The sequence below is a fragment of the Coregonus lavaretus genome (genome assembly GCF_964263955.1).
Source record: "Coregonus lavaretus genome assembly, chromosome: 8".
NCBI classification, from domain to species: domain Eukaryota; kingdom Metazoa; phylum Chordata; class Actinopteri; order Salmoniformes; family Salmonidae; genus Coregonus; species Coregonus lavaretus.
The window spans coordinates 24,358,760-24,385,987 of NC_139995.1; the positions used below are offsets into that span (position 1 = coordinate 24,358,760).

The 27,228-nt window shown below is 44.9% G+C and overlaps 1 protein-coding gene across 1 annotated transcript in view; it reads right to left on the reverse strand.

Annotated features, from left to right (window-relative positions):
* Positions 1–472: 472 nt before the first annotated feature.
* The window catches only part of LOC311134380 (eukaryotic translation initiation factor 4 gamma 3-like), a 73,323-nt gene continuing 46,567 nt past the window's right edge, over positions 473–27,228 (reverse strand). Inside the window, exons 7-36 of the mRNA XM_084168036.1 lie at positions 26,661–26,681; positions 21,721–21,900; positions 21,492–21,603; positions 21,183–21,289; positions 18,381–18,506; positions 16,847–16,985; positions 15,905–16,678; positions 15,491–15,579; positions 14,929–15,190; positions 14,674–14,795; positions 13,497–13,619; positions 11,934–12,098; positions 11,546–11,743; positions 11,131–11,274; positions 10,730–10,966; positions 10,041–10,145; positions 9,548–9,686; positions 9,151–9,287; positions 6,736–6,826; positions 5,410–5,536; positions 5,105–5,316; positions 4,876–4,991; positions 4,589–4,761; positions 4,360–4,485; positions 3,932–4,013; positions 3,565–3,663; positions 3,296–3,442; positions 3,013–3,094; positions 2,761–2,907; positions 473–1,717 (exon numbers count right to left, since the gene is read on the reverse strand). Coding sequence (XP_084024162.1) covers positions 1,536–1,717; positions 2,761–2,907; positions 3,013–3,094; positions 3,296–3,442; positions 3,565–3,663; positions 3,932–4,013; positions 4,360–4,485; positions 4,589–4,761; positions 4,876–4,991; positions 5,105–5,316; positions 5,410–5,536; positions 6,736–6,826; positions 9,151–9,287; positions 9,548–9,686; positions 10,041–10,145; positions 10,730–10,966; positions 11,131–11,274; positions 11,546–11,743; positions 11,934–12,098; positions 13,497–13,619; positions 14,674–14,795; positions 14,929–15,190; positions 15,491–15,579; positions 15,905–16,678; positions 16,847–16,985; positions 18,381–18,506; positions 21,183–21,289; positions 21,492–21,603; positions 21,721–21,900; positions 26,661–26,681 — 4,764 coding nt within the window. The 3' untranslated portion in view covers positions 473–1,535. The remainder of the gene's footprint in view (positions 1,718–2,760; positions 2,908–3,012; positions 3,095–3,295; positions 3,443–3,564; positions 3,664–3,931; positions 4,014–4,359; positions 4,486–4,588; positions 4,762–4,875; positions 4,992–5,104; positions 5,317–5,409; positions 5,537–6,735; positions 6,827–9,150; positions 9,288–9,547; positions 9,687–10,040; positions 10,146–10,729; positions 10,967–11,130; positions 11,275–11,545; positions 11,744–11,933; positions 12,099–13,496; positions 13,620–14,673; positions 14,796–14,928; positions 15,191–15,490; positions 15,580–15,904; positions 16,679–16,846; positions 16,986–18,380; positions 18,507–21,182; positions 21,290–21,491; positions 21,604–21,720; positions 21,901–26,660; positions 26,682–27,228) is intronic.

The following is a 27,228-nucleotide window of genomic DNA, read 5'->3' on the forward strand; positions in this document are numbered from 1 at the left end:
TACCATAAACGTTTGACCCAATTTAAACAATTTAAAGGCAATGCTACCAAATACTAATTGAGTGTATGCAAACTTCTGACCAACTGGGAATGTGATGAAATAAATAAAAGCTGAAATAAATCATTCTCTCTACAATTATTCTGACATTTCACATTCTTAAAATAAAGTGGTGATTTTAAATGACCTAAGACAGGACATTTTTACAAGGATTACATTTCAGGAATTGTGAAAAACTGAGTTTAAATATATTTGGCTAAGGTGTATGTAAACTTCCGACTTCAACCATGCAATAAGATGTAGGGTCAATTCCTGTGGAGGAAAAGGTACTGTTGATACTTAACTTTTCAACCATTCAACCAAGATGCATTAATAAAAGGAGCAAACCGGCAACTCTTAGAAGACAATAGAAGTTGACTAGAAATGTTTGTATTTATTAGAAAAGGTTCAATAATAGAGAATTGTTCTAGTTAACTTCCATTGTCCTTCAAGAGTTGCTCAATATCTTTCACAATCCCTATACTGTAGCCTCATTTTAGAGATGGCACATAACACTGCCACACTTTCAACACATAATTCACTTTCAACTTCAGACTGCATTGCCAGCAATGTTAAAACACAGTAACAAATCTTCACATTGCAGTGCAGACATCTCTCCACAAAATCACCATTGCATTTGCAATATTTTTTTAAGTACCTTTTTTGTCTTTAATGTATTTACAAGCTTTTAATTTGCTCTGTAGGTCTTAAGTATTACAAGCACTTCATGTTCAGCAACCCTGGCATTTTCTTTTTAATCTTGCATTTTATCCATTGTTGTTTATTCATGTTCATTTAATGTTATTTTGTGGACTGATTTGCATTGCTTCTTGAATGCATATCTCTTCCTCTTGGGAGGTCTATGTACATATCACAGAGAGCAAGCCAAAGCAGAGAGAACACTTCCTGTGGTTATTTACTGATAACCCTTGACCTCTGTCTTACAATGTCAATTGTCCCTGTGCATCCACCCTTTCTCTGCCTTCCCCTTCATCCCAAAATAACTTTTTACCCTGTTTTCAACCAAACAACGTGGAATCCAGGGAGGCTATTTATTTCACAATTATTATTATTGTTATAATAATTAATAATATTGTTATTTCTATTAGTCATCAATGTTTTCCTCATTATGAGCATCTGCAAATGTTAAATAAACGTCCATATTTGCAGTCCTTAAAAAAATAATAAATTAAAGAGTCCGGAACCTATGTATCTTTAAGTCTCTTCTTAAAAAGTAACAAAAGAAAAGTTAAAATGTAAAACAAAAATATTTTCTATGTATAATACAGGTATTTAGTGCTTCAGCTGTTGGAATTCAAACTCAAAATGGTGGCATGTCTCAGAACCGTACTGCAGAAAAAGTTCCAGCCGTAAACATGTCGTCCTGCCCGCGCGTTTTGTAGGTTTGTCTGTTTGTTTTGCTATGAAGATGGAGTTATTCTATGTAGCAACAGCTGGCCTCTTGTCCTGGGGGCTTGCAGCAGCCGCCTGCTCCCTTGTCAATTATCCTCCGACTCCTCCTCGGCTTCCCTCAGCCAGGTGAAGAAAGCCGTTACAGACTTGAGAGCCACACCCTTGCCCAGCTCCTCTGCTGGGTCCTTGCTGGTCTCCCACTTGTAAAAAGCGTCCTCCGAGATGACGTCCTCATCATACAGACAGTCAAAGAACATCCGGAGCAGGTCTGGAGAAAGAGAGACAAGAGGGTAAAAGTGCTATAATAACCATAAAATCCCATAACTAATATGAGTCTCAGTTTTCAGTGTGTGTGTGAGGGTATAGCTATGACTGTAGGTTAGTGAATACATTATTTTTATATAATAGCAATGGCTGCATGAGATAAAAAAAAAACATGAAATTACATCTTCTGTCAAAAAAGGAAATGTAAAATGTAGGGCTGTCAAATGATTAAAAATTTTAATCAAATTAATCAGAATTTTCAGTGGATTAATCATGATTAATCACTATTTGCAATTACACCTGAATCCTAACCATTTTTTTTCTGAAATGCATACCAAAAGATAAATAAAGATATGATTTACTTGAGCCAAGACCTCTTTCCTTTTTTCTTTTTCGTTTTCATAGAGCTCGTGGATTTTCTTCATAACTGTGGCTCTTGACGGTGGCTTATAGAATGAGTCTTGAGACGCCACTTGCAAAACATCAAGGAAACCTGAGTCTTCTACAATGCTAATGGGTCTACAATCCTTTGCAATCCATTTTGCTATTGTGTTGGTCAAATTATCTGAGGTTGATTTTGTTAATTGCCTGCAAACATTCAGCGTGGTCTGGCGCAAACCACTTGCTGAATCTGACGGCCCAGCAAACGCATGTTTGGCGTTGACATGGTACTTCAAGCTTGAACAGCTCCGGTGAAATTGAAACTCCTTCTTACAAATCTTGCAAATAACCTTGTACTTGTTAACTGTACCATCATCATTCTTTTTATATTTGAATCCGTCAATAGGCCCACTTTGCTCACCTTGCTCCATCTCGCCTCTAGCTCCCAACCACTTTCCTGACCTGAATAATTTGTCACACTGCGCATGCGTGAAATGCGTTAAAAAAATTGACGTAATTAACAGCAAACAACTAATTAACGTCGTTAACGCGCTATTTTTGACAGCCCTAGTAAAATGGTTATCTTTGCAGGGCGGGAGACAGAACCGTGCTTATATCTTTATAGTGAATCTTGAGGTTGAAGGGTCTGAGTGGGATGCTACTTACTAGGAGGCTGATCCAAAGTGACTATCAGCGCCTGAAGTGCATAAAGTGCTTGTAGCTGTCGCTCAGTGTCTGAGTTAATGTACTTGAGTAATACGGGTAATCTCCTCTGAATGATGGCTACATCCACTCGACAGGAAGCACTTTCATCTACACAAGAAACAAAGACGGAAAGAATTGTTGTGAGTTCCTCTAGCTATATAATATATAAAAACAACAGTGATCTGTTCCTAGCTAAAAGAATGGAGCGCTTACCTTTCACCGCTGCCTTACACACAGCCGTCATCAGAGTTCTCAGGAACAGAGAGGAGCTCATCTGAGATTCATCTAGATTTGCCTGGGATGTGGAGGACAACAGAGGAGCACAAAGGAGCTCCGCTTAGACACAGGTGAAAGCTTCTCGATATCAGTGCCTGCATCTGTGACACTTCACTTGAAATATGAAACACTATGCATGCATAAACACAACATGTGTATGACATGAAGTCAAACGTGGCTGTGCTGAGCTGTGTGGTGGGCGTAATACTACAGTCCGTACCTCTACCCAGTCAAAGATCTGCTCATCACTGGCCATGTCCTCCAGCAGCAGTCTCTCTAGCTGCTGGTTGAGCACCACGAGGGACAGTGCCGTCGTGGCGAGGGCTGCCTCAGGGCTAGAGCAGTCTGCCTCAGTGAACTGGAGCTTCTGACAGGAGGAGGACATGGAGAGGATGGGACATGAAGAGGAGAGAAGGGGGTTAGGTTGCTGTGAACCTGTTTCTGTTGGGATGCCTCCATGCCGTAACACAGAGGGTTTATCTCACTAACCTGCTCTGAGATGAAATCCTGGACGTCCTCTCCCTCTGGCAGGAAGTCACTCCAGCTGAGGCCCGACTCTCTCCACAAGGTGCCCACTTTCCTATGGCTCTGTGTAGGAGACAGACAGGACATGTCAGAACCCTGGCATCCAATAGTTAATGGGTTTGTTGACTTGTTTACTTGATATGTACTCGAACGCACTCGCACCCCGACTCGTTTACACCTCTCGTCTAAATTACACAAAAGCCATGCAAAAAATATTCGACAGCTATGTTAACACTGTTCTCTGTCAGGGAGATGTTGTTTGAAAGCGGTAAAGGGGCAAGACACTCCAGAAATATTCAACTAGGAGTAAAACCGACAAAATGTCACTTACCATTTGTTTGCATAGTATGTGCAGTATTTCAGAAAATAAGATCCCAGCTCTTCCCACAGGAAGTAAAGGTTTGCTTAATTCACTGTGGACAAACAGAGAAAACGGTTAGATGTCTCCGGCGGTTCCATCCTGGTTTCCTTCATATCTCAGTTTACTGAAAGCCACAGCAGGGAATGGAGGTGTGAGAGCCAACATCAACACTCCATAATGAGTGAACTGAGATAGCCACAGGCAGCAATCTTTGACAGAGGCAACGAAATGGAGTACATTTTGGTCATCCTGCGGACTGTGAGATCTTAATAAATGTGGGTTGCATCTGGACTGAACTGATAAACTCTGTTGATGCAATAGTAAACCCCTCTTGATCTCCATTGCTTTACAGGGAGATAAAAATACAATATTATGGTGCTGTAGAGTAGTGGTGTTACCTAAAGAGCTCTCTCATAGAGAAGCCCCTGTCTCTCAGCACAGGGCTGAGCAGCTCGGCCAGGTACAGCCAGATATGGGGAATGTCAATGGCCATGTCATCTGCCAGCTCAAGGGTGTCAGCAAACCTGAGGGAAACACAGATAATCTGATGAGACAGTCATTTTAGACACAGCAGTTGTTAGATGACACAGGTTGAATGAGAGCAGATGGTAATGTAGGCAGGCTGACCCTTTGAAGAACTGGGGCTTGGGCAGGATGTCCTGCTGCACCAACTGGAAGAGAAGCTTGCCCATGTGGTCCCGTGTGATCTGACTGCGCTCCAGAGTGGACTCCACCCCCACACGGACAAATACATGGAGCTGAGATGACAGGTCCAGCTCATCCACACACTGCACAGCCTCCTACAGAGAACACAACAAAAACATATCTTTGTTTTACAAACATCCTGTAGAGAGTAAAATACAAAAGCATTCACATACAGTATGCAATATAATAGCATTATTAAATGACTGCACCTTATAGTCGTTGATGTGTAAGAACTCGTCAATGATAGCTTTGGACTTCCTCTCCATCTCCTCCTCAGAGAGGGCAGGTCTGTCTGGAGACTGGGCCACCACAGGCTCTGCTTTCACTGTATGGGAAAGAACACCATTACAAGAGTGCTCCCCTTATGGAGTGTGTGAGTGAGTGTGTGTCCACTGACTTCGTATGTTTAGTCAGTCTAGAACGGTCCTGTTCCCTCACCAGGCTCCCTGGCACTGTTGCGCTCTGGCTCAGTCTTGTCCTCGCTGACGCTGGGCCTCCTGGGGCTCTCCAGCTCTCTGCGGGGTTCCTCAGGGCTCAGGGCCGGGCTCTCCAGAAGCTCCTTGGCACTGCCACCTCGGACGAAGGAACCGGGCCGCGACGGAGCTGGGCTCAGGGGCTTCTCACTTCGCTCTCTCCCTGCACTGCTTCGACTGGGAGGAGAAAACACACACAACATGAGAGAATGTTTTGCCCTGAAATGAGACCAAATCCATAATACACAAGTTTCAAAATGTGATCATTACCTGCCCAAGGTTCTTCTAGTGTCATACTCTGGGTTCTGTGCGGGTGGGGTGGTTTGATGAGATGGGGTGGACTGGAGTGCAGAGTACCGGTTTAAACTGGCGCCACCACCACCAGACCGGGATAATTCTGATAGGAAACAAAATGAAGCAGCAGAAATTAAATTTCATCCAAGACACAAGTATGACTAGTTCACCTGCATCACCAGTGTGTGTGTGTGTGTGTGTGTGTGTGTGTGTTATGGTTAGCCAAGCAGGCATGAACCGCTGTGGCATATCTAAAGCTTTAGCTTGTGTCTGAGGTCGAGCAGATGGTACATAGACAATACAGTACAAGATTCAACCGACCTTAACTTGGCGTGGTCTTAAAAACTCCTGTTACTAGTTGCAGGTGGAACTCCAAAAACCAGAGAATATTCATAAAAATATGAAATCCACTTTTTGTAGTGTTCCCTCGCTATTTTAGCTGCTGGACATCTCGCATTTCCCAACATCTTTGCAAGAAATAGTCAGCTGCAGCCACATGTAGAAGATGACAGCACGACCCAAACAAATATTTATACAAACGCAAGAGGCACTCGGTACAAAAAGTGGATTTATTCTCTGAGTATTACCTCATTATCAAAGTTCCACCTACAACTGGAAACAGGCATTTATAAGACGCTGATGCTTTCTAAACAGAGAATGAAGGACATGTCGTCAAGTAAAGGTAGGTTGAAAGAATGTCCCCAATCCATAACCCATCCTACGCTAGAACCCTGTACAGAGTACAGGGATCTAACTAGAGCTGTCTGACAGTATGTCTCCTAGGGCTGGGCGATATGGCCTAAGTTTTTCAAACTTATGGGTGATTCATGATATATGTAGATTTTTTCTCTAAATAAGCTTAGCAAAATACACTGCATTTCAAACAGTCAGCAATAATCTAAGGAATTCAGGTATCGTTAGAAAGGTTAAGTTCTCATCTATTACAGTTAAATAATGTCTTCATTTGTTTCGGTGTCCATATGACCGATTCTGTTGGACCAAACCTCAAATGCAAATAGCGGGTTGAAACCGCTTGTTGTCAGAGAGGAAGAAGCCATCTTCCATCTTTGTTGTTGTGAGTGGCAAGAGGAGGGCTTGGTGTGTGTAAATGGGAAGGAGCACAGTCACAGCAGAGCGAGCGAAGGAGACGAGACCAGAAGACAACATGAGAACAGCATGTATAGTATAGAAGCGCTCATAAAAACGAGAAACAAAATAACCGTGATTATTGCAATACAGGCATTTGGAATAAAACAAACAAAAATGTATTCTATATATCGCCCAGCCCTAATGTCTCCTCACCGGAGTCACTGGCCTTGGCCCCTCCACTGCTGCCCTTCATCCAGTTGAGTGAGGCCCGTGGTCCCAGTTGGATCTTCTCATCCATCTGAGGCTAAACAGGATGATAACAGACAGAAACAGTTCACCTTCCAATACTCATATCATGTGATCTAGGCCTACAACGCTATAATGACCAACAGTCTCTGAGGAGAATGGAGAGCTGCCTCATACATCATTGGTACTGACACACAGATGTGTGTTTATAGCAGCTCTGTATGGCAGGGGGAGCCATGCTCCAGTATGCAAGGCTGGGTGTGATTGTACCCCAACTATCCGGCAGGTGGACCTGTATCATTTCACCAATACATTTACATTTTAGTCATTTAGCAGAAGCTCTTATCCAGAGTGATTTACAGTTAGTGCCTTCATCTTAAAATAGCTAGATGGGACAACCACACATCACAGTCATAGCAAATAGATTTTTCCTCAATAAAGTAGCTACCAGCAAAGTCTGAACTAGTAAGGAGGGGAAAAAAAGTCAAGTGCGAGTGTTAGTTCACTAAAGGCTTTTTTTTTTTTTTGGGGGGGGGGGGATTATTTAAAATACTATTTGAAGAGGTAGGGTTTCAGATGTTTTCAGAAGATAGACAGGGGTGAGAACAGTATCATTTGAGGACAGGGATGAAGAACCACAGGATTCCTATACGTGATGAGATGCCTAATGCAGTATAGACATTACAACACAGTAGTGTTTCATCTACTATACTGAACAAAAATATAAATGCAACATGTAACACGTTAGTCCCATGTTTCATGAGCTGAAATAAAAGATCCCAGCAATTTTCCATACGCAAAAAAACATTATTTCTCTCAAATTGTGTGCACAAATTTGTTTACATCCCCGTTCCTGAGCATTTCTCCTTTGCCAAGATAATCCAGTAGGGGTGTAACGATCCATCTACTACATCGATGTATCGATTTATATTCCTATGATCCAACTACATCGATCTGTGCTCGGCAAGTTGGCCTTTTGGACAACATATATCGATCTAACATCGTTTTAAAATGTAATAAATCGATTGTATCGATACTAGGAAATAACCCATTGGATTTAAGCACGTCAGACTTTATATGGATGTTTTTTCTTAGCACTTTTAATGATAAAGGCTTTAAACATTACTCGATTCAGTCTGCCTATCCGTGACGTCATCGCGCCAACAGCAGCGCAAAGGCGCAAAGACAACAAAACATAGCATGGCGGACGACAGAGGAGAAGCCGACGAGCGAGAAATTATCAAGCCACCATTGCGGTCCTTACAAGAAACAGGAATCTAGGAAACTTCACCTGCACTGTCCAGTATCCAGGTATTTATTTCAGTCACACTGGTTGAATTTTTGGCTAAAAGGTTACTGAATCGATTTCAAGTCACTGAATCGTTTCGGATCGTATCGTTCTAAATGAACCAATATCGTCCTTGAATCGTATCGACAACCACGAATCGTGATACAAATCGAATCGTTGTTAAAACGAATCGTTACACCCCTATAATCCAGCCACCTGACAGGTGTGGCATATCAAGAAGTTGATTAAACAGCATGAACATTACACAGGTGAACCTTGTGCTGGGGTCAATACAATGCCACAGACGTCTCAAGTTTTGAGGGAGCGTGCAATTGGCATGCTGAGTGCAGGAATGTCCACCAGAGCTGTTGCCAGATAATTTAATGTTCATTTCTCTACCATAAGCCACCTCCAACGTCGTTTTAGAGAATTTGGCAGTACGTCCAACCGGCCTCACAACCGCAGACCTCGTGTAACCACACCAGCCCAGGACCCCTTACATCCGGCTTCTTCACCTGCGGGATCATCTGAGACCAGCCACCCTGACAGCTGATGAAACTGAGGACTATTTCTGTCTGTAATAAAGCCCTTTTGTGGGGAAAAACTAATTCTGATTGGCTGGGCCTGGCTCCCCACTGGGTGGGCCTTTGCCATTCCAGGCCCTCCCATGGTGATGTGAAATCCATATATTAAATCCATAGATTAAGGCCTAATTTATTTATTTATTTTGACTGATTTCCTTATATGAACTGTAACTCAGTAAAATCGTTGAAATTGTTGCATGTTGAGTTTATATTGTTGTTCAGTATAGTTGGCAGCAAGGAAGACAGTTTAACTAATACATATGGAAAAATGTTCATAAAGACTTGTGCTTGCAGACTAATGAGGACATAACTCTTCATTGATGAGGTAAACATAAGTCAGGCTGACTCATGTCATCCAACTTGAACAGACTTGAAGTAACCTAACATAAATTGACAGACACCATTTTGTAATTAAAATTGAGTACACTTAAAACACCAGTGAACCTCCATGGTAAACCACCCAAAAGAGTCAATCAAAAGTTGAGGTCTACAGGTGTTTTAGTGGCTGACCTTGGAGATCTTGGGGATCTTGGTGGGGTCGATTGTCCTGCTGTTCTTGGTCATGGGCACAGTGTTCCAGGTCTCCTCTCTCTGCTGCACACGCTGCTCCCTCTGCTGTTCTCTCTGCTGCTCTCGCTGCTGTTGCTCTGGAGGACAGAGGGAACACACACAGGAGGGATGAGATGTCAATGGGTTTATTAAAGACAAATTAAAAATGACCGCAACTCATGCCCCAGGCTTGAGAGAATACTGTGGGGTGAGTTGACAGATGGGAGAGTAGGGGAACTTTCTGACCACTGTGGGCCACTCTAGCGTCTCTTGAGTCTGCAGGCTATGGGGGGGGGGGGAGGGGGATGCCAGTGTAGCTCTAAGCCTTCGAGGATTTAGCCCATGGGCCCTGGCTAACCTGGCCTTCTCTTGGTGTCTTTGGAGAGGAGCTGCTGGTGCACCTTCCTCTGCTCCTCCTGCTCCTCGATCTTGGCCTCTTTGTGGATCTGCTCGATGGTCTTGGGGCCCTGGTCAGCTCTCCTGGACACCCAGTTGTGCTGGAGGAAAATAGCTGTGTTAGACCTACGCAAGGAGTTTCCCCAGAGAGAAAATCTGGTGTTTTCAATTACTGAACTGCGTACAACACAATTGGCCTACAGTCAAGGAGCCCCAAAGGCACAGCAGTATTTTGTTGATGGCTATGCATGCTGAAATCTAACTGATTAGTCTGTTGTTTTCTTCCTCAGAGTGAATTACTGGTCTGCTCAGGGAGCCCGCATGAAGAACTGAAAATGAGCATTTTTTCTTTTCTCCGATTTATTTTAATGAAAACTGCACCCTCACTGGTGAGCTGAGGTGCACAGACAACACACAACCACAAAGCTCAAGTATGCACACATACACATACTTACCAATCGGAGGTCTATCACGTCCTGCAGCATAAACCGTATCCGAGACGACGTCTTCCGCTCCTTGACAATTTTCTCCATCTGATTGAAATACTGATCCATGCGAGGCTATGTCAAGAAAGAGAGAGATGAAGGGTCAATGCAAAGTGATGTATGCATACAAAATTCTCACTATTCACTCCAGTGGACAGCCAGACGGTCTCATTTCATTTAATTCCACTCCATTTCGCAATTCAGTGTGATATAGTATTGCCCCAGACTAAACCGAGCAGTTTGGGAGCAGGTACAACAAAAGCCTTTTTTCTTAGCCTATAAAACACATACTACTAAATGTGATTTACCGTCTCAGGGCTAAATGTGCCAGATATACACCATTACAGCGTTTGTAAAAATGAGGACAACAGAGATTCTTAAAACTCTGGCAGAGCCCAAAGAGGGTGAACACTGGTAAGTGTGTAGGAGCCTTTCCTTTGGCCAGCAGCAGGTTAAAACAGGTCAGACAACAGCAGACGAGAGGGAGCAGTGAGATGTCTTCACCCATGTCTCCTCACCCACATCCCCCCAGGCCTCAGAGGCTTCCTTCCCCCCAGGCCTCAGAGGCTTCCTTCCCCCCAGGCCTCAGAGGCTTCCTCATACGACCAGCTGGAAGTCATTTAAGCTCCCTCCTCTCCCGTGCACTCCCCATGTCTCACCTTGGCCTTCTCAAAGTCCAGGTCCTTGCCGATGGTTGTGAGCAGCCTGCACAGGCACTCCAGCGATTCCTCGTCGTGGTTCTTCAGCAGCTTGACCACGCAGTCGTGCATGATGGCCTCTGTCAGCATCTTTAGTTTGAACAGCTCCCCGATGAACTTGATGTTTCCTATGGAGCGCCGGCGGGCCTTGTCCTTGGCCTCCTCCAGCTCCAACCGTAGTCTCTCTTGATCACTGGACTGGAGAGGAAATGGAGAGTAGATTGTCAGAGCTAACTAACAATGATCCCCCACTAACTCTTCACAACACATCAGTCCCATAGAATTCTCTGCTCTGTATTCCCCTACTACAATGTGACAGACAGATTAGTGATCTGGGTAGTGTGTGTTTGGGGTTTAGGTACCTGTGCAGAGTCAAGTTCCTTCTGTTTCCTTTCAAACACCACGTCGTCCACCTTGTCCCGCTCAAACTCCTTCTGACAGCGGTTGAGCAGCAGTTTGCGGAAGTTCACTGTGGTTCCGGGTTTGTCCGTCATGGGCACTTTGAGCTGGAGAATAACAGAGGTAACGAGAAATTTGGTTAGAGGGACAGAGATATAGGGGGAAAGAGCAGAGTAAAGAAAAACTGAGAATTGAACGGGAGATGAGGTCTAGAAAGAGTGAAAAGGGGGGCAGAAATATACCTTTAGGGACATTTTGCTGAATGTTTATGGGGCTTAAGAGGACCCATGTACAGATTATATTTTGATGTTGGCTAGCAGCATTCAGAGGAACCACAGATAATCATGTCTGAACGACAGTGAGCTGAGCTTAACATACCGTGGTGAGGCAGCGGCACATGTTCCCATAGGCCACAGAGAAGCCGGGCTCGTCGATGGCCTTCTCAAAGACCAGGTCGATAACGCCCTTGAGGCGCTCCTCCGTGTCGATGGTGAGGTCCGTCACCTGCTTCATCAGCTGGTTGAACATCTGAGGCGTCAGTTTGTTGAGGATACTGCGCACCTTCCGGAAGAGCTCCTGGCATGGCAACAACATCATCATCATTTATTGATGTGAAAATTCACTCACACTTCATTTCATCTTTGGTCTCTTGACAACTCCTTGGTCACAACATTACTTTCCTGTGTGGAGTCACTGTGGTTGAGTAAGGTGTGCGTTTTTGATTGACTGTGTGGGTGTGTCAGATTAAAGGTTTTGCTCCTCCTACCTGTGTTGTAACGACCTCAGGGTCGTCTGATGGCCCCGCCCTCTTCATGCCGGGTTTCCAGGCATTCTCAGCTTTCTTCAGTTGCACCTCTTCATTTGCCGACACGTTCAGGATAATCTTCCTGGGCGGGGGCCGCCGGGCACCCCCCCCCATGTTAATCATCTGCTGGAGGAGAGAGGAGACAGAACAACACGTCACTTCTGCAGCTCGCTACCAACAACACACACATCGCCAAGCCTCCTCAGATAAAAGGCTTGGGTTGTGTGCTGAAGTCTAATTCACAACTTTCCTTGAATGAGTATGACTTTGGGAAATGAGTATTCCCTAGCAAACAAACAAGAGATGCAAATCATTCCCTATGATTCATTTATCTCACTATGATACCAGCCCAGCGATGTTGTTGTTTATTACTATACCAGAAGTAATATTCTGTGAGTGTGTGTGTGAGAGAGAAAGAGCGAGTCAGAGAGAGAGAGAGAGAGAGAAGTAACAAAGACAAGATACATTATTTGAGAAAGAGATTGGTTTGTGTCAGGCAGAACGGTAGTAATTACAGTGCCTTGCAAAAGTATTCATCCCCCTTGGCGTTCTTCCTATTTTGTTGCATTACAACCTGTAATTTAAATAGATTTTTATTTGGATTTCATGTAATAGACATACACAAAATAGTCCAAATTGGTTAAGTGAAATGAAAAAAATAACTTGTTTCAAGAAATTATACAAAATAAATAACGGAAAAGTGGTGCGTGCATATGTATTCACCCCCTTTGCTATGAAGCCCCTAAATAAGATCTGGTGCAACCAATTACCTTCGGAAGTCACATAATGAGTTAAATAAAGTCCACCTGTGTGCAATCACATGATCTCAGTATATATACACCTGTTCTGAAAGGCCCCAGAGTCTGCAACACCACTAAGCAAGGGGCACCACCAAGCAAGCGGCACCATGAATACCAAGGAGCTCTCCAAACAGCTCAGAGACAAAGTTGTGGAGAAGTACAGATCAGAGTTGGGTTATAAAAAAATATCTGAAACTTTGAACATCCCACGGAGCACCATTAAATCCATTATAAAAAAATGGAAAGAATATGGCACCACAACAAACCTGCCAAGAGAGGGCCGCCCACCAAAACTCACGGACCAGGCAAGGAGGGCATTAATCAGAGAGGCAACAAAGAGACCAAAGATAACCCTGAAGGAGCTGCAAAGCTCCACAGCGCAGATTGGAGTATCTGTCCATAGGACCACTTTAAGCCGTACACTCCACAGAGCTGGGCTTTACGGAAGAGTGGCTAGAAAAAAGCCATTGCTTAAAGAAAATAGTGAATAGTTATGCACGCTCAAGTTTTGTTTCTTTGTCTTATTTCTTGTTTGTTTCACAAAAAAACATATTTTGCATCTTCAAAGTGGTAGGCATGTTGTGTAAATCAAATGATACAAACCCCCCAAAAATCAATTTTAATTCCAGGTTGTAAGGCAACAAAATAGGAAAAATGCCAAGGGGGGGAATACTTTCGCAAGCCACTGTACGTGAGCCTGTGAGTGAGCGTGTGCGTGACTCACTGCAGCTCCACCGCGTCCTCCACTCATCTGTCTGCCAAAGTCAGCGAAGGCCGGTGTGAAGTCAGGGCCTCGGGAGATCACCCTGGATTCCACCGCCCGGGTTGGCAGCTTGTTTTGGTTTATCTGCAGAGAGACACAGGGAGAGAGCGATGGAGACAGTGAGTCAGCTGAACAGCAGGGGGAGCAGTGATCCTCTAACACTGTGAGCCATATGGGGAGAGCAGTGGCTGTGGCCAGGTCCAGAAACAACCCCTACTAGCCCTGATTCCCTACGCACTTGTGGAGATCTTAAACATGATAGATAGAATCAAAATGGTGCCTATCAGAGTGTAAGGTAGGGAGGTACTACCTTATTGCTTAGACATATCAAGTCCTTTTAGAAGTGCCTGAGGTAGGGGCTGGAATCGGCCTACCACTGGGGCGAAAGAGACAGGTCAGATCCAGCTCCTTTCAGGTCTATCCCACTGGTGTTCACTGAGAGGTGGTGGATTCTCAATCCCAGTCTTAGTTCACCACTGTGTATGTTGTTTTATATGTATCTGCTATGCTTTTGATAAATTCTGTTTAACTAATTTTGTGACTGGCGCAGTGAGTGAAGTCAGAACCAGATGTGGAAGGAGGAGTGAAGGGAACGTTGTGGGGGAAGGGGGAGAACAACTCCAGCTCTCTCAGCTGTCCTTGACTTCCCTTAGTACTCTCCTCCAGTGAACATTTTCTCAGGGAGAAAAATATGACTCCCAGGGAGCCAGTCTATTGCTCCTTTTCTGGGGCTGAATTATCAACACTGCCAAGTGTTACATAATAGCTATGTGATTTTAATCAAAACAGGATGTCTATGGGCTAGCCACTATTGGATCCGTCAGTGTGCAGCAGAGGGAGATTAATTTACCAGAAGCATATCATTTCATAATGACTATTACAATGAATAGCTAAAAAAAAAAATCATACATCGGGTCATGTATTGACTAAAGGGATTAAATAAGGCTACTCACACTGTTTGCTCCATACAAATAACCCTTTCACTTGAGAGCTTTTTTCAAAAGCAACTTACTTTTCTAAACATCTTACACTATCCATTTATAGTCCTGAATATTTATTGTGTGGTTTAGGGCCTTGCTCACAGCTAACTCATTCTGACCACTAGGTTGAAGCTCTGCTCAGCCCACTCTTCACACACCTTGTCCAGCACAACATCACTGATCTGAGGCAGCCCGTCTGGCTTCTGTGTACAGGCAGCCATGAACTGAAAGCCCAGCAGGAAGTCCCGTTTGTACTGACGCTTCCCGTTGGTCTCCAGATCTGAGGAAATAATGAGAGAGAGGTGAGGAAAACAGCCCTGCTCATCTCATACTGTGCAAAGGTAGTATGACTGTTGATTGTGAAAACTAAGCGAGAGACACTAATGAAACTGAGGCTAATAACCGCCCCCTACCTTCCTGGAAGAGGTCTGGGGGTGCTCCTGTTGAGCCCTCATTGTCCCCAGGGGTGGCCCCGCTGTCACTGCTCTCCGTCTCCGAGGTGTGCCCTGCTCCGTTCCTCATGGGCTCAGCCTCCCCGTTTTCCTCAGGGACTGGGGGCCTCTCCTCTGCCTCCAGGACTGGAGGCGCTGCTGAGGGTGGAGGTGAGGTGCTGCAGCTCCTGGCGGGCTGCAGGGCCTGGTCTCCAGCAGCATCTTCCACAGGCTTGAGCTCCTCCTGCAGGAGGGAGGGGAAGCAGAGGGGGTGAGATAGAGGGACAGAGCTGCCTTCACAGAGGCGGCTGGGAACACTGATCATGATGGATAACTCCTTGCCAACATACTCTGACGATAACACCACTTCAAGTCATTCATGTCTGTGTTCCACCACCACACATGTGGAAACATTTTCCATTTGAACTATTCCCCACATAATCGCTCTCCCTCATCTCCATCTACTCTGTTTATGCTCCCCCAACCCCTCCATCTCCTCCTCCTGTTCCCCTGCAGTGAGTGAATAAGAAGGGTCATCGCTTACCTCAGTCTCCCTCTGTGGTGCGTCTCCAACAGGACTCCCTTCATTTGGTTTCTTCCAGGTCTTTGGTGCAGCAGGAGCAGTCTGACATCCTGCAGAGAAAACAACAGCAAATACATTTTAAAGTCGGCTATAGGCTAACAATTTACCCAAAATTGCATCCACTAAAAATCTATGACTAGATACTTTTACTAGCAGAAAATAGTGGCCGCCTTCTCAGCGTAACCATGAACTCCAGCTGTTAGTGTAAGCACTGTGCTGAGCTCAGCACTGATCCTGTTTGAAACTGAGATTCTATAACCGTGGACAGTCTTAGTTGTGTCCAGCAGCAACCTTTAACTGTTTATTTATAGTATACACACAGGTATCCATGTGACATTCACACTGTCATATCTGTACCTATGGCTATGTACATACCTGTAGTGGGACTCTTTCTGGAGAGGGTTTGTAGCTGTGGTTCAGGCTTGCTGTCTGGTGTTATGAGTGCTTCTGTCCCTGCTTTGAGAGGGACGTCTTTAGTGTCGGAGGGCTTGCTGGGCTCCGCTGTGGCCTGCACTAGTGGCGGAAGGCCAGGGGGAGGTGCTGGAAAAGCAGGCGCAGGGTTGATGGTCAGAGTGACTGGTACTACAGCGATGGGTGCGATAGGGTCCGTGACAGCAGGGGGCATCTCTGCCCTCACCTCACTGGGCACAGCCTCACTACAGTCTTCTCTGGAGACCGGGGCTGAAGCCTGGGGCTGGGGTGGGGAGGGAGAGGGAGCTTGGTGGGAGGGCTCCTGGGCCTGGGTGTCTAGCTCAGCCCCAGTGTCAGCATGGCCATTCAAAGCTTTAGGGGTTAGGGTGGGGGCGGGGGAAGCAGCCAGGGTGTGTGGGGCTTCTGGAAGAGGCTCCACTATGTTTGGAGTCTGGGACTGAGTCGTGGGTGGCAGGGTCTTGGGCTCAGCTGCAGAGGAGGGAGTGGGAGTAGCAGGCTCTACTGCAGAGGGCTGCTCACAGGGGTTGGGGCTGGCAACAGGACGAGGGGCAGGGATGGGGGCCACCATCACTGGAGCAGGAGAGGGAAGCTCTGGTTCTACGGGGGGAGATGGGGCAGTTACAGGTGCACTGGCCTCTCGCCACTCGATAGAAGGTTCTGGTTGTCCAAGCCCAGGAGAGGAAGACTTCCGGATAACAGTCTCCAATTTATCATATACTGGAAAAGAGAAGAGATAACACTGACATTAAACACAAGAGACCATTTTTTGTGCCATTCTCTTCACCGAGTCAACGTTCAGGTTCTAAAAAGCTTTTTCTTGCTTAGGCCTCTGCTCTCAGAGCAGAACTGTATTGTGCCTGGAGGTTGGAGGGGTGAGGGTCAGACCTGGCCCTGGTTTGCTGTCTGCAGCCCCAGGCGTGGGCTGCTGTGGCTGCTGCTGCTGCTTGGGAGGCTCCAAGCTGTAGGCTGGGTGGGCCTGGCCTTGGCCCTGCTCCGGAGTTTGGCTGCCGCTCGGCTGCTGCTGCTGCGATTTGAGGTAGAAAATGTGAGGATAATGAGGGTGCGGCCATAAAAACTAGCAACATGGAAAGACAGACAAATAAGCACAAACGAGCACAAAAATAGAATTAAGCGGAAACAAGGAAACCAGTGGGTGTGGTTAGAAACATTGGCCAAGGAAAAGATAAGAAAGGAGAGACGGCAACCAAGGAAAGAAGGCAAAAAGGGAACAAAGGAGAAGATGAAGACGCAAAAAAGAAAGAGAGCAAGAGTAGTGGAGAGTGAATGACCGGGAAATGGAGGCACACAAGTTAAAACAAAGCAACAAAAAGGGAGCGTAAAAAGAAAGGACAAAAGACCGAGAAAGAGAGGAAAAAGACACTGTTAACGTCCAAGGAGAGGACAGGGAGGAAGTGTCACAACAAAAGAATTCCCTCCACAAAATCCAGAACAAGAACTGTAATTTAAGATGATTGCCCATTTCTATGAGAATGCATTCAGCAATGACTCATTTTGTTTGAATAAATAAGAAAATCTTATTTCTGGATTCTTCATGGAGGGACAGAAAGCAGAAACGACATGTTCCATAACATTTACTGTACCAGAAGAGAGGGAGGAGATACACTGATACATGCAGGTAGGTACTAGTAGGTATAGATGTGTAAGCCATATATCTGTGTCCAAGATGAATATGATAACCAACTATGACCAATGAAATACAGTGTGTTTAGGTCGCCATTGTAAAATAGCCATGGTTTTCTGTTACTCAAATTGAATAGCAAAGGTTGTGAACCTAAGGCCAGGTAAGTGTGTTAGGTGCAGATCAGTGGGTCAGTGACAGTGGCTGAAGTCTATGTGGCTGGCTGTGTCTAATGCAGTATGGCAGAGGATGGATTAGTACAGACAGAGGAAAATGTGCCTGGTCTGGTGCATGGCTCGCTCGCTCTGTCTCTCGCTCTGTCTGTCTGTCTGTCTCTCGCTCTCTGTCTGTCTGTCTGTCTGTCTGTCTGTCTGTCTGTCTGTCTGTCTCTCGCTCTCTGTCTGTCTCTCGCTCTCTGTCTGTCACTCTCTGTCTGTCTGTCTGTCGCTCTCTGTCTGTCTGTCTGTCTGTCTGTCGCTCTCTGTCTGTCTGTCTGTCTCTCGCTCTCTGTCTGTCTGTCTGTCTGTCTCTCGCTCTCTGTCTGTCTCTCGCTCTCTGTCTGTCTGTCTCTCGCTCTCTGTCTGTCTGTCTCTCGCTGTCTGTCTGTCTGTCTGTCTGTCTCTCGCTCTCAGTCAGTCAGTCAGTCAGTCAGTCAGTCAGTTCAGTAGGCCAGTGGCACACCATGGCACCCTGTGTGTGTCTGTCTCTGTGTGTGTGTGTGTGTGTGAGAGAGAGCATTAAGCCTAAGAGCAGGTAGCATGAGAGTAGATGTGTACTTACCTGCGGAGGGGTGGGGGTGGAGGAGGGTCGTCCGACAGGGGGGGTTGGATTCCGGCTCCCTGTGCCCCCTGCCATGATCTCCTCTGTGATGTCCCTGCCGCCCTGATTGGGGTCACGGATACGGATCTGGGAGGACAATGACACAAAAGGAACGCCATCTCACTAAAGCGCCAGTGTCTCAGAGCAACCCTCCCCCAGCCATTCAAAACAGTGGAGCGTGTAGTGTACAGGAGTACTGACTGAGTCTAAAGCAGCATTAATACATGTGACCAAACATTTCAGACATTCTTATTCATCTAGTGCAAATGGAGAGAGAAAAAGCTTAACATTTCAGTAGAGGCATTTAAAAGGGGTTTTGGAAAGATAATCTATTTTCATTTGGGTCTTCAAACTGAACAGCAAAATATTTCTGAATACCTTAATGTTTCCCCCTGACCCTGGATTAAAGCCATTTTTAAAGTCATCACCCTTCCATCCTTGACTTTTCCTAAATAAGTATATTCAACACATGTATGTTGTTAGACTTTCGATATCACAAACATTATTTGTGTTATAAGCAGTTTTATGAAGACGTAATTTCTTCCCCTCATTCATCACCAGTCAGCCTGCGCAGCTGATGGCCCATCGAAACTACATTTTACATTTTAGTCATTTAGCAGACGCTTTTATCCAGAGCGACTTACAGTTAGTGAGTGCATACATTTTTCATAGTGACCCCCCGTGGGAATCGAACCCACAACCCTGGCGTTGCAAGCGCCATGCTCTACCAACTGAGCTACAGGAGGCCCAACTACAGGTAACTGCCAAAATAAAGGAAACACCAACATAGTGTCTTAATAGCCGCCAGAACAGCTTCAATGCGCCTTGACATAGATTCTACAAGTGTCTGGAAGTCTATTGGAGGGATGCAACACCATTCTTGCGTGAGAAATTCCATCATTTGTTTTTTTGTTGAAGGTGGTGGAAAACGCCATCTCAGGCGCTGCTCCAGAATCTCCCATAAGTGTTCAATTGGGTTGAGATCTGGTGAGAAACACACACACACACTTTAAACCCCCTATGCTCCTTAGAGACCCCTCTTTCAAAGTCAAAGAGCTCTTCTTCTAGTCATGGTAGCCAAAATATTGGGCAACTGGGTATATTTTTATATACATGACCTTGATGGGATGTTAATTGCGTAATTAACTCAGGAACCACACGTGTGGAAGCGCCTGCTTTCAAAATACTTTGTATCCCTCATTTACTCAAGTGTTCCCTGTATTTTGGTAGTTCCCTGTATATCAAAACTAATTTCACACTTATAATAATAGTTAGCCTAAAGACTAGATTAAATTGACAATAGTCTGATGGGTGACATTATTATCAATTGTCAAATTGTATATGAAGAGATGGGCCAGTGCAGCTTGGAATTAACACAGAGGCAGGGAAACGGAGTGCCGAGAAGTGACTTCAAATCCTCAAACTGTCACATGCAGGTAAGACATTTTGATTTATATAAAATTGACCAAAATGTGCAACCCTAATAGGGATGGTGTTAGACTGGTGATGAGCTGTACCTGGTTTTCTCCAGACATAGAGCATTGCATTCAGGCCAAAGAGTTAAATTTTTATCTCATCAGACCACAGAATCTTTTGCCACTCTCCCCATAAAGCCCAGATTGGTGGTGCTGTAGAGACTGTTGTCCTTCTGGCAGGTTCTCCCATCTCAGCCAAGGAACTCTGTAGTTCTATCAGAGTGGATATTGGGTTCCTGGTCACCTCCCTGACCAAGGTCCTTCTTTCCAGGTTGCTCAGTTTGGTCAGATGGCCAGCTCTAGGCAGAGTAAGGGTAGTTCCATAATTGAGACCACTGTGCTCTTGGAAACTTTCAACACTCTCGAAATGGTTTTATACCCTTCCCAAGATATGCCTAATCTCAATTATCTCTTGGAGATCTACGGACAGTTCCTTGGACTTCATGGTATAGTTTCTGCTCTGACATGCACTGTCAACTGTGGGACCTTATGTAGACAGGTGTGTTTCTTTCTAAATCATGTCCAAACAGTTGAATTGGCCACAGGTGGACGACCAATCAAGTTGTAGTGACATCTCAAGGATGAACAAAATAAATTTGATGCACCTGAGCTCAATTTGGAGTGTAATAGCAAAGGGGTGTGAATACTTATGTAAATTAAATATTTCTGTATTTATTTTTCAATAAATTAGCAAACATTTCTAAAAACATGTTTTCACTTTGTCATTATGGGGTATTGTATGCAGATGGGTAAGAAAATTCAGGCTGAATTCAGGCTGTAACAACAAAATGTGGAATAAGTCAAGGGGTATGAATACTTTATGAAGGAACTGTATGAAATGTATTTATCAGATGGTTAAAATGTTGCAGTCAAAATGACTACTCATGGGCTCGAAGTGGGGTCCCTCGAGGCAGGCCCGGCTTTTCTAGTGTTACAGAGATAGATTAAGGCCTGGCATACATTTCAAACAAACCCTCCTTCCACACACAGAAAAACTCACCTGGCAGCCTAGATCTAAATCAACCCAGGTCATCCCTCATATACCTTCTCTGTAAAATAAATAGTCTGTTTCAAAATGTAAGTTAAAAAGGCTGGTGGATACAGAAATGTCTCTTCATCAGGGATCATTTCTCATATCCTCTCACAGTATGCATGTGGAAACAGAAGAGCTGGTGCCTAACTGAGCACAGATGGCCTATGCTAGTGTGTGTATCCGTATGTGTAATGCTTACATACATAGGGAGTGTGTGATGTCTGTGTGGAGATGGCAGCTTGCTGAGATACTCACTGGTTTCTTCTCACGCTTGGCTGGTGGAGGTTGCTGCGGTGTAGGCACTATGATGGGGGGTGATGGGGGGTACACCTGCTGTCCTTGATAGAATTGAGGTCCGGGAGCTGTGTCAGGGAGGAGGAAGAAGAAAAGCTGAGTACAGTGTGTGTGTGTGTGTGTGTAGCTGAGGAACAAACTGAGTTGAAGGGGTCTGTACAAGAAGATAATTGTGCTAGAAAGGGCTACAGATATGTGTGCTTTGTGGAGGGAGACAGCCATTTTAAATCAGACTAGTGGGGTTTGTGTGTGTGCTTGGCGGAGACTCACCATACTGAGCAGGGTACTCCCCCGGCCCAGGGCCAGGATAGAAAGTGCCAGACCCCGGCGGCTGCACTGAAAACTGCTGGGGAGGCCCCACATAGGGCGTACTGTGGCGATACTGTAGAGGGAGAAACGGAGGGCATAGAATAGAAGAAAGGGTTAAAAGCCATGTTGGGGAATAGGTAGAAAATAATGTCTACTGGAGAGTAGCAGCAGCCTAGTCAGTCAGTCTCACCTGTGGGATGTAGTACTGGGCAGCCTGTGGGGAGGGGAAGGGCATGGGGGCCATCATCATCATGGTGGGCTGGTTGGGGGGGTACACCGCCGCTGTTGGGTTCTGAGAGCCGGGCCGCAGAGATGAAGCATTGGTGGGGATGGTTGGCCGCGCTGTCTGCATCTGAGCCCTCTGGAAAAACTGAGAGGCGAGAGAGACACACACACAGAGACAGATATTAAAAGTGAGAGAACTTAGTCCCAGAGAAGCAAGAGCGGATCCACAACTGTCCCAACTCAAGTCTCATCTCGTCATGCGTGTCCTCTGCCGTCTCTCATTTAATCTTTGGGGACGCAGGGGCTCAGAGAGAGAAGCCACGGAGACCTCAGAGACAGAGCATTATCTCTGAGGACCAGGTGGATGGCACTTCCACTCCATCGCTCTCAAACAGCACATCTTTCCCCAGGCAGCATAAACAAACCCATAGGACAAGGGCCTGCAGGGTGACTCCTGACTCCTGACCCCTCCAGCTGGGTTCCCTCTGCCCTCATCAGAGAGAGGTTGTGAAAGGTCTCAGAACACAGCAGTCTACCAGCGGCCTCCGCCTCCCAACCCGCTGTGCTGTTACAACAGGGCTTAGAGCGCATGGTGCCATGCTGCCAGAGTCAACCACCAACCAGCGCACAGCAACGCCCTGTACCTACCACACATGCTGTTACACGCCACACATGCTGACTTTATATGCAACCACATTAGTTTACAATGCAGTGTCCACAACAGTCACATTTGTAAAGTGAAGTGCTCTAAGATAAATTGTTCATGTTTATGCTATATAGCAGCAGTTCCCAAACTAGGGGTCGCCTGATATGAAAATGGGATTGTGGGAGAATTTCCAAAAGCCTGGTGAAAAAATAGATTTTTTCATTTTATTTCCTAAAATATACTATCGTCTTTGTATCTAAAAATCATTGTAATGTGGTTAACCTTAAAAATCTTAATTAAAATGATTAAAATCTAAAAAGAGAGCACCCTTAGACTGTTGCACTTGAACCACGGTGAATGACTAGGCCTGCTACGCTGCTGCAAAATGCATCGCCCACCATCGGCTAGTGGGATAGAATGGTGGGCTTGCACAGATGTGGCTCTATCTATCGCGGGACTGCGGGCAGGCCTTCCGCACTCTAGTTATTGTGTCTCCCTCTGCCATATGGACGCATTGTATCATACAGTGGCTTGCGAAAGTATTCATCCCCCTTGGCATTTTTCCTATTTTGTTGCCTTACAACCTGGAATTAAAATTGATTTTGGGGGGGGGGGGGAGGCTTGTATCATTTGATTTATACAACATGCCTACCACTTTGAAGATGGAAAATATTTTTGGTGGTGAAACAAACAAGAAATAAGACCAAAAAAACAGAAAACTTGAGCGTGCATAACTATTCACCCTCCTCCCAAAGTCAATACTTTGTAGAGCCACCTTTTGCAGCAATTACAGCTGCAAGTATCTTGGGGCATGTCTCTATAAGCTTGGCACATCTAGCCACTGGGATTTTTGCCCATTCTTCAAGGCAAAACTGCTCCAGCTCCTTCAAGTTGGATGGGTTCCGCTGGTGTACAGCAATCTTTAAGTCATACCACAGATTCTCAATTGGATTGAGGTCTGGGCTTTGACTAGGCAATTCCAAGACATGTAAATGTTTCCCCTTAAACCACTGAGTGTTGCTTTAGCAGTATGCTTAAGGTCATTGTCCTGCTGGAAGGTGTACCTCCGTCCCAGTCTCAAGTCTCTGGAAGACAAACAGGTTTCCCTCAAGAATTTCCCTGTATTTAGCGTCATCCATCATTCCTTCAATTCTCATCAGTTTCCCAGTCCCTGCCGATGAAAAACATAAATAATATAATAATAATAATAATAAATCCCCACAGCATCCCCACAGCATGATGCTGCCACCACCATGCTTCACTGTGGGGATGGTGTTTTCGGGGTGATGAGAGGTGTTGGATTTGCACCAGACATAGCGTTTTCCTTGATGGCCAAAAAGCTCAATTTTAGTCTCATCTGACCATAGTACCTTCTTCCATATGTTTGGGGAGTCTCCCACATGCCATTTGGCGAACACCAAATGTGTTTGTTAATTTTTTTCTTTAAGCAATGGCTTTTTTCTGGCCACTCCTCCGTAAAGCCCAGCTCTGTGGATTGTATGGCTTAAAGTGGTCCTATGGACAGATACTCCAATCTCCGCTGTGGAGCTTTGCAGCTCCTTCAGGGTTATCTTTGGTCTCTTTGTTGCCTCTCTGATTAATGCCCTCCTTGCCTGGTCCGTGAGTTTTGGTGGGCGGCCCTCTTTTGGCAGGTTTGTTGTGGTGCCATATTCTTTCCATTTTTTAAATAATGGATTTAATGGTGATCCGTGGGATGTTCAAGGTTTCTGATATTTTTTTATAACCCAACCCTGATCTGTACTTCTCCACAGCTTTGTCCCTGACCTGTTTGGAGAGCTCCTTGGTCTTCATGGTGCTGCTTGCTTGGTGGTGCCTCTTGCTTAGTGGTGTTGCAGACTCTGGGGCCTTTCAGAACAGGTGTATATATACTGAGATCATGTGACAGATCATGTGACACTTTGATTGCACACAGGTGGACTTTATTTAACTAATTATGTGACTTCTGAAGGTAATTGGTTGCACCAGATCTTATTTAGGGGCTTCATAGCAAAGGGGGTGAATACATATGCACGCACCACTTTTCCGTTATTTATTTTTTCGAAGTCTTTGAAACAAGTTATTTTTTTCATTTCACTTCACCAATTTGGACTATTTTGTTTATGTCCATTACATGAAATAAAAATAAAAATCCATTTAAATTACAGGTTGTAATGCAACAAAATAGGAAAAACACCAAGGGGGATGAATACTTTTGCAAGGCACTGTATACCGAGAGCAACTGTCAGCAAAAGAGCTCAGCGATACACAAAGATATACTACAGCAGGTAACTTTGATTGTAAACTACATATAATAATATATAAATAATATGCCATTTAGCAGACGCTTTTATCCAAAGCGACTTACAGTCATGCGTGCATACATTTGTGTGTATGGGTGGTCCCGGGGATCGAACCCACTACCTTGGCGTTACAAGCGCCGTGCTCTACCAGCTGAGCTACAGAGGACCACACATCAAACCACATCCACTGCGTGCACGCCTGTTGCACAACTGTGTGGAGATATGGGATCAGAGTATGACATTTTGCTATTTCACACCGAGGCTGTGGTTATCGAGGGGGAGAATATTGTAAAGATTTTTCGAATTGAGAGAGGAACGGTTGTCATTCGCAATGGATGTAAAAAAAAAAAGACTTGACTTTCTGTGTGATGAAAAGAAAATGTGTCTCCTTGCCTATGTAACAGACATAGGCTATTTGGAAAACGGAATGCAAGCATGCAGGGGAAATACAAAAACATTCTACAGATGAGTGGATTCAGAGGAAAGATTTCTTATACAAAAGCAAACTATGCCCCCTTTCCTTGGCTGTGCAAGTTTCTAACAGACAACAGCATAAGTGAGTGTCCCACAGGAGTGACGACTGCTCACCTCCAACGATTGAAGAGAGCACTTTGGGACCTACTTCCCGGACATGACAACGTTTGACTGGGTGCAAAATCCGTTTGACTGTGATCCTGGCTCAGTTGACATGCCGGCAAGTGAAATCACAGCTGATCGAGCTGTCATGTGACTGAATGCTGCAGACAGCGCATTCACGGGTTACTACGGAGGAGTTTTGGTTCCTGACAAAGGGAATACCATGCCATTTCCCCCCGAGCATTAACTCATGGTACCCTTCGCCAGCTCATATCTGTGTGAAGTTGGATTCAGTGATCTCGTCTGCATTAAAACCAAATATTGATCAGGTTGGACGTGACAGCAGAGAAAGGTGCGCACTGTCAACCACGCCCCCTGACTTTGAGAAGCTCCAACGCGACATGCATCAAGCACACCCATCTCATTAGTGGTGGTGAAATAAGAGACAATCAGAAATTATGTCAGACTAATTTACAATTGACTGCCATAGCCCCCCCAAAAAAGTTAACATTGGCTGTTAATTACATAATTTTTCTCCACATGGTTGGGTTCGTGAGAATTTTCAGACATCAAAATGGGGTCGTGGGGCAAAAAAGTTTGGGAACTCCTGCTACATAGCTAATGTAGACATAACTGGGGCCACAATGTATTAAAGGGTTGTTCTGTGTTGTTCTGTCAAATGAGGTGAGGTTGTATTTACAATGTGGAGACAGAGCGCTTCTTCATGCGTCATAAAACACAGAATCATTAAAAATGTTCTCATGACTGCAGAAGTCATGTTTGCAGGAAACTAAATATCACAATCAATGGGATGATCAGTGCAGCCAGGCTTTTTTTGGGGAGCTCATAAAATGTTATGCAGCAATCAATGTACTCTAAGCAAGATGAAAGACTCCAAGCAACAGCTGTGGCCGACATCCTAATGACTAGAGCTCAAGTTTACCACAACCAGTTGACTCAGGTTCAATAATTCTTCAGCGATCAGGTACCCTGAAGTATACACAACCTTTCTTTAAATGTGGTTCCTTTCATAAAAATGAAACACTTTGGAGAGGAAGAGTTAACAGTTCTAATATTCTGCATGCTGTTCATCTAAACTAAGCAAACATGATGGGAGATGAAGAATGAAGGAAAATGATCAAATGATAAAAAAAGATGTAGGTTAAAAAGAGAGAAGATAAGAGTGAGTGTGGTGGTCAGGCAGTATTAGATTGTTATGTTGTGGAGAGAGTAAGGGGTTTTCTACTGAGCATACTGTAGTTAAGATGATGGCCACTGGAGGGCTCTGGGGTTAGAGGTTAAAGGTTAGGGGTTAGGACCGTAAGGTAGGGGTGTTCCTCATGCCATGCATCTGCAGAGAGTTCTGACAAGAGTCATTATTACCTGGATGGGCCTGAATCCTCCCTTGAGTATTGAAGCAGGAAAGAGAGAAAAGCCAATGGGAGACTGCACTGATGAGTGTGGAGCCCAATACATAAACACAGTGAGCAGGCAATCATTCACAACACACTAGGGTTGGGCCATATTTGGGGAGACCTCTACTATATGCTACTCCAAATATCGCGATATCCAATATAATCGTTTTGCGCAGTTAATGACAACATAATTCTAGACTATGCAATTTTTGTGCTTATTTAGATATTATAGTCGCATTCTAATTAAATAAACTTAGTATGGCGAAACAATAAGGCTTAGTTAATTCATTTAGACATCATTTTCAACTGCTCCGTTTTGATTTGTAAAGTTCAAATAGAGTATAGTCTTGCATATCACGATATATATCGTCAATGTCAAATATCACGATATTCAATTTAAACATATATTGGCCCAACCCTACAACACACACACACGTGTATATATCATAAGGCTTTCCGCCTGTCACAATATTGTGCAGCCTGTGGGCCCTTTTGCCAATTGAGTGGTTCTCAGTCCCAGCGTGGAGCCGGCTGTA